Source organism: Hippocampus guttulatus, chromosome 5, assembly GCF_054856545.1.
Source record: "Hippocampus guttulatus isolate MCC_2025c chromosome 5, RoL_Hgut_1.0, whole genome shotgun sequence".
Taxonomy (NCBI): domain Eukaryota; kingdom Metazoa; phylum Chordata; class Actinopteri; order Syngnathiformes; family Syngnathidae; genus Hippocampus; species Hippocampus guttulatus.
The window spans coordinates 20,939,676-20,956,974 of NC_141265.1; the positions used below are offsets into that span (position 1 = coordinate 20,939,676).

Genomic DNA, 17,299 nt, shown 5'->3' on the forward strand with positions numbered 1-17,299 from the left:
TAACCTATATTTTAATCGACATTATTTACATTGCGATCAAACGTGGTCCGCACGTCAGTGCGTCAGTTACGTCACTTCCTGCTCGGCCTCACTCCCAGGCTCGCCGGGACCTTGCTGGAGCTGTCATTCATGCGCCGGGAGAGTCGAAGGGCGTCCGGGCACCCGGCAGACAGGCGAGCCGCTCCTCAGCGTTTCTGGAGGTCAGTAAGCCGCCCCGCGGATTGCTGATGAATATTTTACAGACGCGAGCTCGCTTCCGGGTGTCATTGTACAAGCTAAATCAAAAAATGCCGGCGGTCTCCGGAATTTGATTCCGACACCCCTCTCACTTCTTGTTAGCTGACATGCTAGCCCGTTAGCTAGCGCCGTTGACGGAGTTGAGCAACCTTGAGGCGGAACTGAAACGTGACTTTTAGTGGTTCCAATGCTCGCCAACGAGCGTGATTTTGTGCCAACTTAACTTTGGATTGACGGCATTTTGGTATACCTGCTCGCACCGTATCGCCCCCAAACAACAACCACAAAGAACCAAGTTGAAAGTAGGAGCTAGCAAGCTAATTCTACAAGCAAGTAGCTCTAATGCTAGTCACGAAGCCATCCAAGTGTTTCTACGCGAGAGTGTGAATGTGTTATTTATTAGTTCGATTTGACCGATTGTGTCACTCTTGCTGGGTGTTGAACATTGTTTTCGCAAGGAAGACGAAAAAGAAGGCTGCCTGAGATTGACGATTTGGGGAAGAGGACGCGATGATTGACAGGGGCCTCGTTCAGTAGAAAATCAGCCGAGTCTATTTTTAGGCGGGATTCCAACACGACCACCAATCAGGAATGGAAAGATTGCCGGTGGGCGGGCCTAGATGGGGCACGGAGGAGGCGAGAGAGCGAACAAGGTCAAAATCTTGTTCAGCTTCTTTTTCTCTGCTGGTCGATTCCAAAGTTACCTGCTTAGTTACGCTTTTCAAATCGAAAACATTTTGGGCGAGAAGTGTGAGAAAGGTTCCAAGACTGCTGTCACAACATTCAGTCTTTAAAGAGGTCTTAATTTCCTCAACTGTACTTATAGAGCACTTGAAAACAACCACCGCTGTTTACGAAATCCTCTACATTGAGCCAAAAAAAAAAAAAAACAGGAGACAGAGTGTTGACACCGTAGTCATTTGTTTGCTATATTTAGTGTCGTGTCTAAAGCCCTCGAGCGACTTTTTTTTCTCCTCCAAACAAAAACGACTTGTATTCCCACCAAGGGGTAGAACTAATGAGCAGAATAATTTTGTGTGACAGGAAACGTGCCCGGTGGAAGGCAATCACAGTTGATAGCTGACTTTGAGTTCAAAAAAATTGATGTGTAAATTTATACAAGACAAAGCACTTATTTTCACATCACTAAAAGAAAAGAAAACAAGATACATTTCTGTTTTCTGTGGAATTGGATCCTGGGGAGGGGAAAAAAAACTGTTTCAAAGCTTATTTGGTATTAGGAGGAACAAAGGAAATCCCACAAGGAAACCCAAAGAAACCTTGTTTTAAATGAGTTGTTTTTTTTCTAGAATCAAATTGGTATTAAAAAGTGAAAATCTTCTTTTTAATGCTTTTATTTCTCACATGTTGTGCATTTCATCCCAGGATCTGATTGGAGGAAGGCACCTGTGGAAATTGCTGTGCTGACGTGACCTTGAGGACGCCTTGATTTTGTAAAAAGAAGATTTCCTTTGGATTGAGCGCCATCTTTATCATACTCAGCGTTGCTTCGCTTGCGGCCACGTGCGCGTGAGCTTAAGGAGGACTACACCACGAATGCATCGCTTAAGGACTTGTGCGGCGCGTTTGCGTCCGCTCACCGCCTCGCAGGCGGCTCAGACTGTAGGCCCGCAGCGGCCAGTCACAGGCCCGGTCCCCTCGGGCGCAAGGACGTTGGGGCAATTCAGGTGCTACACGGCGCCCGTGGCCTCTGAGCCTTTTCTGAACGGGACTAGTTCCAACTACGTGGAGGAGATGTACTTCGCCTGGCTAGAGAACCCCAAGAGCGTTCACAAGGTGAGCGCCGGTGGGGAAGTGATGTGCTCCCTCTCTTGCGTTACAGTTAAGAGGCAAGCAGCAGCAGCATTTTGGAATAGCTAGAAAAGGAGGGCTGGCTGACTCCAAACCAAAGTGCATAACCGTGCACTTTGAGAGTTCACGGGTACAAATACTTTTGGATCAGACTTCCGAGAAGGTGCTGAGCTGAAAGGTGTCTGGGAGGCTTGAGCGGTTTTGAAAAAATATATTGTAATTTCTTCTTTCCACCACCACACCCCCGCCACCCTCATAATTGCGATAAGGATTTAATATGCGATTCTTTTCACAACCACAAGCAATCTGCATTACACTAAATAACTGATTCATACATAATGGACAGTTTTACAGGTTAGACTTGCATTAAAATAAAGGCTAACAAAGCTTGAATTCATATGAAATGTATCAATGATATGTAAACATGAAAATTGCGTTCTACTGCACTGCGATGTCGATTTGAATTGAATTAATTGTTTAACCCCCGTGCCACCGTCCCCCCTTTGAGAGAGGGTGAGGGGCTCAGGGTAGAGCCACTGCTCTTTCGCCTTGAGGGGAGCCAGATGAGGTGGCCCGGGAATCTGGTTGAGATGCCTCCTGGACGCCTCCCTGGTGAGGTCTTGCCGGCATGTCCCACCACGAGGCCAACCCAGGGCACGCCAAAAGACACTTGATCTCTCGGTTGGCCTGGAAAGACCTCAGGAACAACCTTGGTAGCGCTGGACGAAATGGCTTGGGAGAAGAAAGTCTGGGTTTCCCTGCTTTAACTGCTTCCCCTGCAACCCGACTCCGGATAAGCGGAAGAAGATGGATAGATGGATGGAACAGAACTATTTTTTTCCCGAGGGAGTAATGTAATCATCCATCCTAAGAGCTTTGCACAGGCGATAATTGGAATTCACACAGTGGAGATTGTTGACTCTTGTTGAAGTGTTGTAGTTTATTGTTAGTGTCTCTCCCTCACAATAATGGCGCTCTTTAAGTTCTCAATGTTTTTGTTCAAGCAAAACAGTGTGGGCTACCACAACTATTCTGTCCTCACCTGAGGACAGCCACCGTGGTGTTGTTGTTTGGTTCCTCAACAGTGACTGGAATCTTGGGGCGTGTTTGGGAATGTTAGCTGTACTCGGTCACCTGGCAACGCTCCACAAATGACTCACATTTCATTCCTCAGTAGAAACGGGAAGTTAACATCCAGCTAAACAACACTCCACCCTTTTTAAATATTGGTCAGAGTGTGACTCAGGCCCAGAGTTTGGGAATCTGTCTCATACGGACTTGTCTCATGACCACTCACTGCTAACTGCTAGCGGCTAACACTCAGCTAGGAAGTAGCGTGGCTGTAGCAGTGAATGTTTGCCTCTGAAGGATGACAACAAAGTCTTTGCTGACCTCCTCCTCTCCTGTGACTCAGGCCAAGAGATCAGGGCTGCTCGATGCTAACTGCTATCAGCTAGTTCGCACACTTAGGAGCTAGCATAGCATGTTGCATCTACTGAGCAAAATGTTAACCTCTGATGACTGACGACAGTGGTTTCTATCATCCTCCTTTTTGCCCAAGTCTGGCCCTTTTTCATAGGATGTATATATATTTCACAATGCTAATGCTCACCACTCTCCTATGGCTGCTAAGTGCTAATTACTATCAGCTAACATGGATGCTTAATAACTTTAGTTTGTCCCTGCTAATTGCTAGCAGTGATTGTATACACTTAGAAATAAATAAAGTTGAGTTGAGGAACTTAGTGTAGCTTGTAGCAGGTAGTGGAAAAACTGCTCTAACATGTATTGTCGTTCCCGTCTAGTCGTGGGATGTGTTTTTCCGCAACGCCAATGCTGGTGCCCCGCCTGGTGCCGCCTATCAGTCCCCTCTGGGCTTGTCCGCCACCCCTCAACTCTCCTCTTTGGTGGGAGCCCAGCCCAACGTGGAGAAACTGGTGGAGGACCACCTGGCTGTGCAGTCCCTCATCCGTGCCTACCAGGTACATGCAAATGCAAGCATTGCTAACATGTTAAACAGCATGCCTCCATTTTATTCAAAACCATTTACTGTTCTTAGCTAGAACGTGTTGTAGGTTTCAATGGTGGTTATTTTGTTTTGCCTTTAGAATCACCTGTGTGATCTCAATTATGGTGACTAATAACCTATGTTTCAGGTCAAGGCAAATTTTGAGTTTAAATTTAGTTTTTAAATCAGCTCAGATTTGTAATGATTAAAATAAATGGCAAAATATGTTGTATGGTTAATTTTAGGGGTTAAAAAAAAGATTATGGTTTTAAACAGTGTAAGAATAATTGACTTCACCTGTGTGGAGTTTACATGTTCTCCCAGTACCTGCGTGTTTTTTTTTCCCTCGGTATTCATGTTTCCGCTCACATTTCCATTATAAATCAAGATGTATTCCAAAAACATGCATGGTTGGTTAATGTAACAGCCTGAATTGTCCGTAGGTGTGATTGTGAGTGTGAGTGCTTGTTGTTTTTCTATGTGTTGTTTTAATATAGTATATTAAATGTTTACTCATGAATCAATTATGTAATGAGATAATTGAATGCGAAATAAAAAAGATGAAATAAAGAGATTCTAATGAAGCAAGTTTAGGCGGGAGGTCGCCACAGGACACGTGAGTCTCATGTTCGGTAAACTCGGGCCCGATTTGGACCTGTGCCAGCCCCGTGACTTTCCTCAGCCGCACGCAGTGCAGTCTTTCCCGGGAGGCACCTCATAGGCTTGCACTCCATCCTTGACAAACCACACGAGGATGAAAAGCGCTCACGCACACGTGACGAGTCAGAATCCTTCTCTCCCTGTCTGGAAAGCGTTGAAATCAGCTTGTTTGTAGAGGCGGATCCGTCTCACGCCATGATGACCGCGGAAGGTAAATAGTGATGCTCCTCTGCGTGGCTGTATTAGGCCTCTTTTTCGATTCCTCTGGTAACTAACTTGGGGAAGAAGAAAAAAGTTGGGACAATCAATAAATTTGACATCACGATTGGATTGATTTTCCCCTGGTGGATTGTGAACCTCATCACAAAATGATGAATATGGTCCGCTAGTGTTCTAAAACACGGTACTGATATCGTCCTCATTTCAATAGGAATATCGAGAATGTTCATATCTTGATTTCGATACAATAGAGATACATCACCCAGCCATGTTGGTTTAAAAAAAAAAAGCTGATGATATGGTATAAAAACTCCCAATGTTGTAAAAAAAAAAAGGAAAAGTAAAAAAGTTTGATGCAACTGTTTTCGAGTAATCAGGATTAGTAAATTTTATGAAACTCAGCCACTTTGCCCACAATCTGGAGAAAAATTGCTTTTTGTGTGTGTGTCAACAAACATCAAGCAAACCCTTGACTTTAACAGAAACATTTTGGCTGATCACCTCATCATCTTCGTTATATTTCAGATTCCGCTTCCCTCTGTTGCCGATTGGCAGTGCAGCTCTGCTTACCTTTTGATAGTGCTTCGATGTCATTGGTTGAGTCGTCGCTTGGAAATGTCACATCTCCAGCCAGCCTGGCCTCTCAATCATCCGTGTCGAAAATGGGCATGGGGGCGTGATTATGTAAATTGTCCCTGTTGTGATGTCACAATTGGACAAAATTCAAAATGGCTCAGTTACAAGCACTTTCGAGTCACTTTTACATACGTCGACCAAAATCGGTCGGAAAGAAACAACCGACAGGGGTGTTGAACTTTGGGGGTTACGGTGTAATTGTGTGTGCGTTTGCACTTGTACGTGTGTGTATGTGTGTGTGTGTGTAGGTGATGGGTCATCACAATGCCCACTTGGACCCGCTGGGCATCAGCTGTGTGAATTTTGATGACGCTCCTGTCAATAGCGGCTTCCAAGATGTTGGTGAGCAAAAGACGGAAAAGTGCTCCGTGCTCGTTGTGTTAATGTCGCTTCTCCGTCCCACCCGCTCTCCTCCTCCTCCTCCTCTTCTTCCTCCTCCTCTTGGTTGTGTTTGCTTGGTGTGCTGCCGTGTTCTCTCCTCCACAACCTGTCGTTTGCTTTTCCCACTCCTTGTGCTCGTCCATGTGTTTCCTCACTTGGCTTCACTGTCCTCCATCCTCCTGTTCCTCCTCCTCCTTCTCTCCCGGGTGGGCTCTGTCCTCGTTCCCCTGTAGATTCGCGGTCACCAGGTGGCCCAATTGGACCCGCTTGGCATCATGGACGCTGATCTGGACGCGTGCGTGCCCACTGACATTATCACGTCCTCGGACAAGCTGGGTGAGGAACTGGAATGGCTCTGCAGACTCCTGCTGCTCAGCCTCGCTTGGCGGCCCCGCCCCCGAACCCCCCCCCCCCCAAACCCACCCCTCCGCGAGCCCCAAATTACCCCTTTTTCCGCTCCATCGCTTCGAAAACCTTCTTGACCATCAGGAGGACCTCTCTTCTCCTCACTTTGGTCATACACTTTGAAGGAACGTGGAGAAACATCTGGAATGTTCGGAGCCAGCAGATCTCTTGTCTTGTTGAAGACTGAAGGTCCACGATGCGGGTTTTAGGGGAGCGAAAAGTCTTGTTACTGCTTCCACGAAAAGATTTTAGGTGCTAACTCCCAAGGATGTCACCTTTTGGCTTCCGGCTGTTAGGTGGGAATGTGAGCCCTCTGTAGAATTTGCGGCATTGGAGACCTTTGTCTCGCTGCTGAGCATCTTACGTTAGGGGTTGCTGTTGTTGTTGACAAACAAGAGGAATGGTTCAGTGACTTCAGGGTCAGCGGTTCTCAAACTTTATGGGTCCACAAATGTTTCCAAAGACTCCCCCGTAATCAACGACAATGCGTAGCCTTAAATAACATGGGAATCATTTCTCTCTTTAACAATAATCTGAACATTGCTAACCTTTTTTCACTCGTTTCCACGTATTGCGATTCCTGCACGATGAAACTCAACGGCCGAGCAGAATGTTATGCACCTTCTGCGCCACACAAACACCTCGATCGAGATAAAAAAGACCCAAGCAGAAGTATTCCTTTGGCCAATCCGATCAGACGTCATGTCTAAAGTTCAGTCATGATAGCGTGACGTAAATGCGCGGTGACGTCGTCGGTGACGCACTTGACAATGGTGGCTTTCTGACCAAAATTGGTCTGCGACGACTGGAGAGACCTTGTTTTAAACTACTTGTAACTTGTTTTTATCGAGCTATTGCTTTAAGAAAAATGTGGAGGGGGGGGGAAAAAAACAATTGCAACTGTTCTGTTCGGTCCATGACTGCCCTCCATCATGATAAGTCACGTGATGCTGCCATCGATCTGCACGTGTCACACGGCTTTCAAGCGTCTGTTTCGATTGAATGTGTTAGCGATTGGAAACGGCAAATTGGAGTCGATCACATCACATGTAAGCAGCATGTAAAGCTCTGGCTTTCGGCAGGCAGCTGTCGTCAGCGCGGAGTTGCAAACCATTTTGCGCACCCCAGGTCTCTGCTTGAGGCGTTTCGGGACCCCGGTTTGAGAACCACTTTGTGAAGTTTTGTTCTTGCTGGAGTGTGTTGCCTAGCGCCTCTAACAACTAATTAGCTTTAGCCTCGCTTAGCTCTCCTGCTGACGGCAAAGAGGAATTAGCCCCTCCCCTGTCCGTCTCCCCCCCGCTGGCTTGGGCACGGTGTCCAGCCTGGGAAGCGACAGCGGCGGTGTCTGGCACCGTTTGTGAGCTCCTATGCTAGCTGCTCCCCTAGTGGCCATTGGTTGTGTTGTAGAAGCGGGTTGTCGGTGACTAACTTTTCCGGATGTCTCCTCCCTGTGCTGCCGCTCCCTCCACCCCCGTCCAGACGCGGTCAAGGATCGGCTGAAACTGCTCACGGTCGGAGGTACGAAAAGCAGCGCTGCTGTAGCGTAGCGTTGCAAGCTTGTGTGTGCGCCACGGACCAACTTTTGCCTTTCTTCTCCAGAGCAGCTGAGAGTCGTTCTTACAGTTTACACTGAGATACACACACTCACTAACCCCTTCATTAGGTACACGTCTAATCAGATCAAACAGTGTTGAAGTGGATCCCCTCTTGTTGTGTCGTTTGTTTTGCCGTGTGTGTAGTTAGCTTCTAGCCGCTACTGCTGAGTGTGTGTCACGTGACTGTAACGATGTTGAACTGAGATTGAAGGTGAGACGCTGGCATTGTGTGATGTGTCAGGTGTGAATAGATGTTTGTCCCATTTGGAACATCTCAGCAGGAGTCTGCAGGAATCCACAATCACGGTGAGGTGAGCCAGACGGCCGCCACGCTCACGCGATGCTTGCTGAACCCTGATGTTTTCTTTTGGCGGCCGAGCGGCGTTCTTAACTATTGGTTGCTCGTTGGTTGATAGATCCCAGGTTGTTTCCGGACAATTTGTCAGGACCGTTAAGAGGGAGGGACGTCAAAAGTGACTCCCAACACTTCCCCGTCATCGTGTTGCCTGATTGCTATGCAACAACTACCCGCTGCCGAAATATTAATTAATCACCCACATGTCTCTAATCTCCCCCCCCCCCCCCCCCCCGTGCCTTCCATCTAACTTCTACCCCACAAATTTCATCTAGCTGGCAAATCATTTTCTCTTCACTGTCGCCTGGATAAATATCGCTGGCCTAACTGCTGTCTTGCGCCCGAAACTTCATGTCACCTGACTCCGCTTGCCGAACCCACCACCTACAAAACATGTCACCCATCACTTATGCGTCAAATGCAACCTCGGACTGAAGCATCATCTGATCTGAATTCCAGTTAACTCACATTTGAGGTCTTTGACTTGACACCTAACTCCCATCGTAACCGTCATCTTTCACCGCTATTTGACAGGTGCTTGTCACCTCATTTTTCAATCTATAATCTATAATTCTTTGTTATGTCAAATCTACCAAATGAAAAAATAGCCTGCGTTCTCTCAAGCGTCACTTGCCTGTCAATTGACTGATGTCCCACTGGCAGCTTAACTCCCCCAACTGCCAGGTTAATTGTCACCCCCCCTCTTGATTGCCATTCACCTGCCGCCTAACACTTAACATGTCGCCTGAAGTCCACCTCACGATTGCATAGACTGTCACCTAACTCCCATCTGTCAATCCAACTGTCACCCAAGCGACACCCGCCTTCTATCCCCCTTGTGTGGCACCATGGTCACGTCTGCGCTCGTCTTTTCTGTCCTGTCCCGTTTGCTCTGGTGACGGTGTCCTCCTACGAACATGGTGACGTTGCGTTAGCATGCGCTTGACCGCGTGCGAGTGCCGTCGCCTTTCACTGTCGGGACGCGATGAGGAGGAGGATGATGGTGTCGTCTTGGCCGACCGGTCGAAGTCACCTGGCGCTGATGAATGAAGGAAGCTGCGACGTTCGAGGGAAACTTTGGGTTGATGTATCGGAACGGCGACTCTCGCTACGTTCCGTCCTTGCGGCCCACGCCTTCACTCATCACGGCCGAGTGGCACCTCTGTTGGCCTCTTTGACACGGACCTCACCTGCCACTTTGTCTCCCGGTGCATGCTGGGACGCGTAGGCTTCTACGGCCTGGACGAGTCGGACCTGGAGAAGGTCTTCAGGCTTCCCACCACCACCTTCATCGGAGGTTCCGAGAGCGCTCTGCCCTTGAAGGAGATCATACAACGACTGGAGGTTTGCACTCTCGTACATACTCGCTGTCCGGGGAGGGGGCGGGATGATGCAAATTAGCCCGATTGCGATGTGACAGTGGGGCACAATTCTGTGACATGTTTTGAGAAAAATTCCGCTGAGAAAAGCGTGTCAAATCTATCCCTCACACACACACTCACACTTCCGTACGTGCTATTCGACAACTGAGAAGGGCCTCGGACGCAGATATTTTCAAGACATCATTTGACAATTGACTCGGGTGTTTAATTTGAAGCTTCTTGGGCAGCCGCTCTCGCGAAAGCCCCTTTACGTGGAGTGCTTCACTGTCCCCAGATGGCGTACTGTCAGCACATCGGCGTCGAGTTCATGTTCATCAATGACCTGGAGCAGTGTCAGTGGATCCGGCAAAAGTTTGAGACACCGGGCGTGATGCAGTTCAACCTGGAAGAGAAGAGGACACTTTTGGCCCGCATGGTCCGCTCGACCAGGTAGCGCCGCCCCCACGCCCTCAACCGAAAACGTCAAAACAAGCGCGAGGAAGAACGTACGTCGACTGGCGTGCGCGTGCCATGCAGGTTCGAGGAGTTCCTGCAAAAGAAGTGGTCAGCCGAGAAGCGGTTCGGCCTGGAGGGATGCGAGTCCCTCATCCCGGCTCTCAAGACCATCATCGACATATCATCCGGAAGCGGGGTGGAGTACGTCATCATGGGCATGCCTCACAGGTAGCACACGCGCACCCCCACTGCAGTCTGTCATCTGGTATGCCTGTGTGTGTGGCTTAAATTTGTTCAAATAAATGACCAATTGCCTCAGTGAAACGCTTGTAATAAGATTACATCGCGCAGACTAACGTAACACCTGTGGATAAGTTCATGGTATAGACGTTTCGTGTCCGTGACGTACTTGCCCCGGTGTTAGCCGGCTCAGACTCTTTGCCTTAGCATTGCAACGAATCCTCAATCAGGCAACGGGCAACTGAAAGTTAGAAGTATTTTTTTTTCTCCATGCTGTTTTTTTGCCGGCCAGGGGACGTCTTAACGTTTTGGCCAACGTGATCCGTAAAGAACTGGAGCAGATCTTCTGTCAGTTTGACTCCAAGCTGGAGGCGGCAGACGAGGTAGCGAGCTCTCCTCATCGATTCTGCTCTGGTGTCCATCGCCGTGGTTATGCCTCGCTGATGATGCGCCGTCTTCAGGGTTCCGGCGACGTCAAGTACCACCTGGGCATGTACCACCGCAGGATCAACCGCGTGACCGACCGCAACATCACCTTGTCCCTGGTGGCCAACCCGTCACACCTGGAGGCAGCCGACCCGGTAGTGCAGGGGAAGACCAAGGCCGAGCAGTTTTACTGCGGGGACAACGACGGCAACCGGGTGAGTTGTGGTGGACCCGCCCGACCCCGACCCGGACCCTGACGCCTGCCCCTCTGCATTCAGGTGATGTCAATCCTCATCCACGGAGACGCCGCGTTTGCCGGTCAGGGAATCGTGTATGAGACCTTCCATCTTTCCGACCTGCCGTCTTACACCACGCACGGCACCGTGCACGTGGTGGTCAACAACCAGGTTAGGCCCACCCCTGGAGGTCATACCTTCTCACTTGTTTGACTGCACATGGATTTTATGAGGCAGACTCTTAACATTTGTCAGAATAACATTACGATTAACCTATTAATTCACTGATGAATTTTTAAAATGTATAATGAAAAGATAACTTTTTTTTTGTCGCTTAAGACTTATATCAAAGATATGAATTACAGGCAGATCATTTGACTGTTTTACAATTCTTCTTATTCTTCAGTATTTGTCAAATTTTACAAAGGAGAGATAACTCATCACCAGTTGGCTGTTCTGGTAGGGGTGGGAATGTTTCAACGTCATCTTCGCCTTATGTTATAATGTGTAAAAAAAAACGGAAGATTTTAAGTCTTTTTTTCGATGGATTAAGTCAGGAAGAGGACAAAGCGCTTTTTGCTGCCTTAGTGTTATACTTCCCTTTCTCATCGGCTAGATTGGCTTTACCACGGACCCGCGTATGGCTCGCTCGTCGCCCTACCCGACGGACGTGGCGCGCGTGGTCAACGCTCCCATCTTCCACGTCAACGCCGACGACCCGGAGGCGGTCATCTATGTGTGCAAAGTGGCGGCCGAGTGGCGGGCCACCTTCCACAAAGACGTGGTGGTGGACCTGGTGTGCTACCGGCGCATGGGCCACAATGAGATGGACGAGCCCATGTTCACGCAGCCGCTCATGTACAAGCAGATTAAGAAGCAGAAGCCCGTCTTGCTCAAGTACGCCGAGAAGCTCATCGCGGACGGAAGCGTCACCCGACAAGAGTACGAGGTATGACCGATTGTAGGCGGAATTTCTCAAGGAAAGTGTGAACTACCTTTGAAATTTTCCCAGTTATCCAATTCTTTGGAAAGTGATCAAAGCATCCACATTTGATTCAAGAAGCCATTGGCACTTTCACAGTTATTTATATTCTGTTCTTAATGTTATTCCCAAACTTGGCAAGTAATTTCAGTTGTGTATGCAGGAGGAGATTGCCAAGTACGACAAGATCTGCGAGGAGGCCCATGCCCGCTCCAAGGATGAGAAGATCCTCCACATCAAGCACTGGCTGGACTCGCCGTGGCCCGGTACGCCATCCCCAGCGCGCGAGAGCGCTCGGATCCTGTCCGGGGTGCGCATCAAGAGCTTTTTGTGCGTTTTTGTGCAACAGGTTTCTTCACGCTGGACGGGCAGCCCAAGTCCATGAGCTGTCCCTCCACCGGACTGACGGAGGAGAACCTCAACCACATCGGACAAGTGGCCTCCTCCGTCCCCGTGGAGGACTTCACCATCCATGGAGGTCATGTCGAAACCACACGTCCACACTGGCCCATCATTTCATTTCCCTCACAGTCACACACACGTTCACTCTCACTATACTGTATATCTGTCTCTGTCTGCCCATTTCTCCATCTATCCAGCTCTCGAGATCTATATCTGTCTTGCTCTCTGTCTCCATCTGCCTATCTAATCTCGTCTGTGCGCGCCACGTGGGGTGTTCAGGTTTGAGTCGCGTGCTGAAGGGGCGCGCCGAGATGGTTCGTCAGCGAACGGTGGACTGGGCCCTGGGGGAGTACATGGCCTTTGGCTCTCTGCTGAAGGAAGGCATCCACGTGCGTCTGTCGGGCCAGGACGTGGAGCGAGGGACGTTCAGGTGGGTTGCAGCCACTCGGTGGAGCATTTCCACCTTGAAGCACTTCATCTGCTCTTTGCACACGGCTGGGCTCAAAATGTACATCAGCCTGGCGTAATTTGTGAAGTATTGGGCGAGTTAGGGGAGAATGTGACCGATGGAGGAACAGGGACTATGTCGTGATTTTCATGATCGTTATCTTAGCTGCGCTATTCTGCAGACGATTGACTGCTTTACCTTGCAAGCAGGTTTGACATGCAAGTGCGCTTTAGGCGTTCGACCACTAGATAGCGGTGTTGCAAAAGTACTCTCACGTTTATAACCACTCCTGCTGGAATTTTTCCCTAAAACGAAATGTAGAGGAATTAAAATGTATATTTACCGTTACCGCATACTTTTGTATTGCAGACGCCAGCTCACTTAATGCTAACATATGATTGGGAAAGGCCACAGACAGCCTAACAAAATTAGCCCTAGGTTGTAATAAACCCATAAATAGTGCGGCATTACCTGCAGACAGACAATACAACAATAATCCCAGGCATTTATGTGCTGTGTAAAACGAATATATCTGGAGCTTAGTTGCTCCTGTCTCCGTGATTTATCACCAGATCCATGGTACCTACTGTATAGTACTCTTAGGTGTCAAACTCAGGTCCTGGAGGGCCACTGTCCTGCATGTTTTCCAAGTCTCCCTGTTGCAACACACCTGATTCAAATGATCAGATCATCAGCAAGCTCTGCCGAAGCCTGACATTGAACCTCAGGTGTGTTGCAACAGGGAGACTTGGAAAACATGCAGGGCAGCGGCCCTCCAGGACCTGAGTTTGACACCTATGCAGTTTATGTACTCTACTGCCGCTTGGTGGCTAAGGCATACACCAGCAGCACTGTCTGTTGAACTGCAGCATCAAATCTTGAAAGCGAGTACTGCCGAGTGCTATTTTCCTTAGTACAAACTGTTTCGGGATGCTGTTTGGGGGCTCCGACGAATTAACGCCACTTCCACTCATTTCAAGGGGTAAAGCTGATTTGAGACGCGCGCGATTTGAGAGGCAAGCGTGGTCACGGAATGAATTCAACTCCCAAGTCAGGGCACCACTGTCACGTTTTGCCTTTTCACTAATATGGCACATCTTACAAATTTGGCCGCGGTGTGTTGACTTTTGAACACAAGTGTATGTGCACTTTTCCAGCCACCGTCATCACGTCCTTCACGATCAGAACGTGGACAAGAGGATCTGCATCCCCATGAATCACCTTGCCCCAGACCAGGCACCTTACACCGTCTGCAACAGCTCCCTGTCGGAGTACGGCGTCCTCGGTCAGTCCTCGTTTGCTCGAGATCCCGCCCGCCGCGGCCCCGCTTCCTGCCCGTGTAACTTACGCGTCATGGTGTTCAGGCTTCGAACTGGGTTTCGCCATGGCCAGTCCCAACGCGCTGATCCTGTGGGAGGCGCAGTTTGGCGACTTCCACAACACGGCGCAGTGCATCATTGACCAGTTCATTTGCCCCGGCCAGGCCAAGTGGGTCCGGCAGAACGGCATCGTGCTGCTGCTGCCGCACGGCATGGAGGGCATGGTGAGTATGACAGTTGGTCCTTGGGGATACGCCGGAACGTCGCCGAGTTTAATGCTAACATGTCATGTGAAACGGCGTTGACTTCTAATAGAAATAAGCATCGATGGGAAAGCAGATTTAACGCTACAAGCAACAGCGAGCTTTACAAACACACACACACACACACACGAGTAACATCAATAGAGCACATACGGTTCTTGCTCTTGTTAGCTGTCATGGCGTCTTGACAAACAGGTTCCGCGAGCTATTAAAAGCTTGCTTGAATGTAACTCGTGGAACCAAAAATGCCATTGGATGCAGTTTTTCTCATAAATGACATGTTTTTCCTCATGGCACCACACATAGATGCACTTTATTTTATCTTGTGTATTTGTAATTGTTCTGTAACCAAGCAAAAATTCTATATTCTTGTATTTGTATCCAGACGTTCGGATTGTGCAATGAAATTTACAGTAGGATATCAAAATATTTGATCGCTGCAGCTCTTTAAATGATCGTCGGCTTCAAATTCGGTGATGTAGCATGTGTGTGAAAGACGACCAGCGATGTGACGGGAGCGCGGTGTGCGCCTCGTGACGTCCTCTGTCTCTCTCGTCTTCAGGGTCCGGAACATTCTTCCGCTCGCCCGGAGAGGTTCCTTCAGATGTGCAACGACGACCCTGACGTCATGCCCGTAAGAGATCAAGATGTAGTTCTGGTTGCACACTGTCCTTGCGTGTGTGTGCGCACGTGTGTGTGTGTGTGTGTCCATCATTTTCCTGTGCACCGCCCAATGGAGTTGTCTCCTCCCCAGACGCTGACCGACGACTTTGCGGTGCGTCAGTTGTACGACTGCAACTGGATTGTCGTCAACTGCTCCACTCCTGGCAATTATTTCCATGTGATACGGCGGCAGATCCTGCTGCCCTTCAGGAAGCCGGTCAGACTGAAGTGCACTTACGCACGCACCTTGGGGAGGACGGCCTGCAGGGAGTATAAAAAAAGAAATTTGACATCTCCCGTTTCTATTCATAGCTGATTGTGTTCACCCCCAAGTCGCTTCTGCGCCACCCAGAGGCCAGGTCCAATTTTGATGAGATGCTGCCAGGTTTGCTCTCTTGCTCTCCCTCTACACACACACACACACACACACACACACATGTATATGCTTGTGTGTGCTTGTATAATGTTTGTCATTCCTGCTCATCCCTCGTACAGGAAGCGAGTTCCAGAGGCTCATCCCCGAGGACGGCGTGGCGGCCCAGCGTCCCGATGAGGTCAAGAGGCTCATCTTTTGCACGGGCAAAGTTTACTACGAGCTTACCAAGGAGAGGAAGAACCGTGAGATGGATGCGACGGTTGCCATTGCACGCATTGAGCAGGTACGCTGTTGCTTTTTGAACAGAGTCCCCATTTCTACTGAACTTTTCAGCGGACTGGGTGCAAACGTCGCCATCATCAATAGGGGGTATTTGATTGAGCGTTTTCGCGCTTAGTCGACTGTATAATTCAATATCTGAAAATCCCTATGCGCAACTATGTAGTTTACTACATAGAAGTCCCTCTTTCGCGATGAGAGTTGTGAGTGATGTCAGGCCGAAACGGGTCCTTGAGTAATTCTCGAGTACCCGGAATAGCTATTGACCAGGATGCCTGTGGCGTGTGCTGTGCATCCAGTTGTCTCCGTTCCCGTTCGACCAAGTCAAGGCGGAGTCGGAGCGTTTTGCCAATGCCGACCTGGTCTGGTGTCAGGAGGAGCACAAGAACCAAGGCTACTACGACTATGTCAAACCTCGCATCAGGACCACCATCCAGAGGGCCAAGCCCGTCTGGTCAGCGCACCACACACACGTCGCCCTCTCTCTTTCTCTGTAATTTCTTGCGCGCCCTTCTCTCCCGCTCTCTTTTAACCCCTAACTTTTTCTCCCACTCCCTTCTTGCTCATTCCCCTCCTCTCTCTCTCTCTGTGCTTTGAGACACACTTCACTTTTTTTTTTTTGCCCTCAGGTATGCGGGTCGTGGCCCCGCCGCAGCACCCGCGACGGGGAACAAGAACACTCACCTTATGGAGCTTCAGCGTTTCCTGGACAATGCCTTCGGTCTGGATGCCTTCCAGGATCAGCAGTAGACCTCCTGATGACCTCTGACGCTGCAGTAGATGGAGTGAACCCTAACCTTTGACCCCTGTATCCCTCTCACACATACATACATACACACACGCACATCTAAAACTCCAAACAAGTTCATTTTCTTTTTATTTTGTCCTTTCTCTGACTTTGCTAATTAGATGTCACTTTCACTCTGACAGGATTTTCCCAGCAGCACCTTCTACAGGCTGCCAGTGAGAACAAAATGATTTCTGTGCAGCTTTTACTGATTTTAACACCCCACCTCCCCCCATTTCCCCCAGCCATCTTTTTCATAGACGTGTGGGAAACATCTTCTGCATCGCACATTTTTTTTCTCCATACTTTTATGAACGAGTGTCAGGCTTTTTTTGTGGTCGCCCAAAAACAAAAAAAGAAACCAAATAAGTTTGGTTTGATCAAAGATGGCGAAGAACCCAGCCGGGGACTTTTCCTTTGTATTCCACTTTGTTAACAGCACCGCTGTTTGGCCTTCAGCGTGTCTCCGTGGCAACGCTGGAGATTATTTTTGTGGCGAGTGTCGGTGCCAAAGGAGAGTTGAGCTTTGACGTGAACGACAAGAAAAGATCATGTATTTATTTTCCTAGAGGGGAGCCGCCACGTTCTCTTCATTGTTTTGCTTCATTCAATAAAGATTTGTTTACTCCACACATCTTTACGCTTTCTCTAATGACATCATCCCTCCATCGCAGCTGTACAGTACAGATAGACAGACAACAGACTGGATCCCATTCGATGTCAAGGCACATGCAGACAAACAACCACCACATC

The 17,299-nt window shown here is 48.9% G+C and overlaps 1 protein-coding gene across 4 annotated transcripts; it reads left to right on the forward strand.

Moving 5' to 3' along the window:
* The first annotated feature begins 87 nt into the window (after nt 1–87).
* On the forward strand, nt 88–17,178 carry LOC147205480 (2-oxoglutarate dehydrogenase complex component E1). Of its 4 annotated transcripts, none has more exons than XM_086110409.1 (23): nt 88–200; nt 1,624–2,034; nt 3,855–4,031; nt 5,821–5,914; nt 7,838–7,876; nt 9,537–9,652; nt 9,965–10,119; nt 10,207–10,353; nt 10,658–10,748; nt 10,827–11,006; nt 11,070–11,198; nt 11,644–11,976; nt 12,173–12,275; nt 12,359–12,487; nt 12,691–12,841; nt 14,017–14,144; nt 14,224–14,402; nt 15,004–15,075; nt 15,196–15,321; nt 15,417–15,489; nt 15,600–15,763; nt 16,059–16,213; nt 16,389–17,178. In XM_086110409.1, the coding sequence occupies exons 2-23, from the start codon at nt 1,795–1,797 to the stop codon at nt 16,507–16,509; spliced, it is 3,102 nt and encodes a 1,033-aa protein (XP_085966535.1). In that variant the 5' UTR covers nt 88–200; nt 1,624–1,794; the 3' UTR covers nt 16,510–17,178. The 4 variants fall into 4 exon arrangements, with proteins under 4 accessions (XP_085966535.1, XP_085966538.1, XP_085966537.1 ...); XM_086110412.1 differs by lacking the exon at nt 5,821–5,914 and adding an exon at nt 6,187–6,289; XM_086110411.1 differs by lacking the exon at nt 7,838–7,876.
* The last annotated feature ends 121 nt before the right edge of the window (nt 17,179–17,299 follow it).

What these genes read in the sequence shown, in the direction of transcription:
- LOC147205480 (XM_086110412.1), top strand. Translation starts at nt 1,795, where the DNA reads ATGCATCGCTTAAGGACTTGTGCGGCGCGTTTGCGTCCGCTCACCGCC. An exon ending in ACCCCAAGAGCGTTCACAAG is followed by an intron (nt 2,035 to 3,854) that starts GTGAGCGCCGGT and finishes GTTCCCGTCTAG; the next exon opens with TCGTGGGATGTGTTTTTCCG. An exon ending in TGCTGCCCTTCAGGAAGCCG is followed by an intron (nt 15,322 to 15,416) that starts GTCAGACTGAAG and finishes TTCTATTCATAG; the next exon opens with CTGATTGTGTTCACCCCCAA.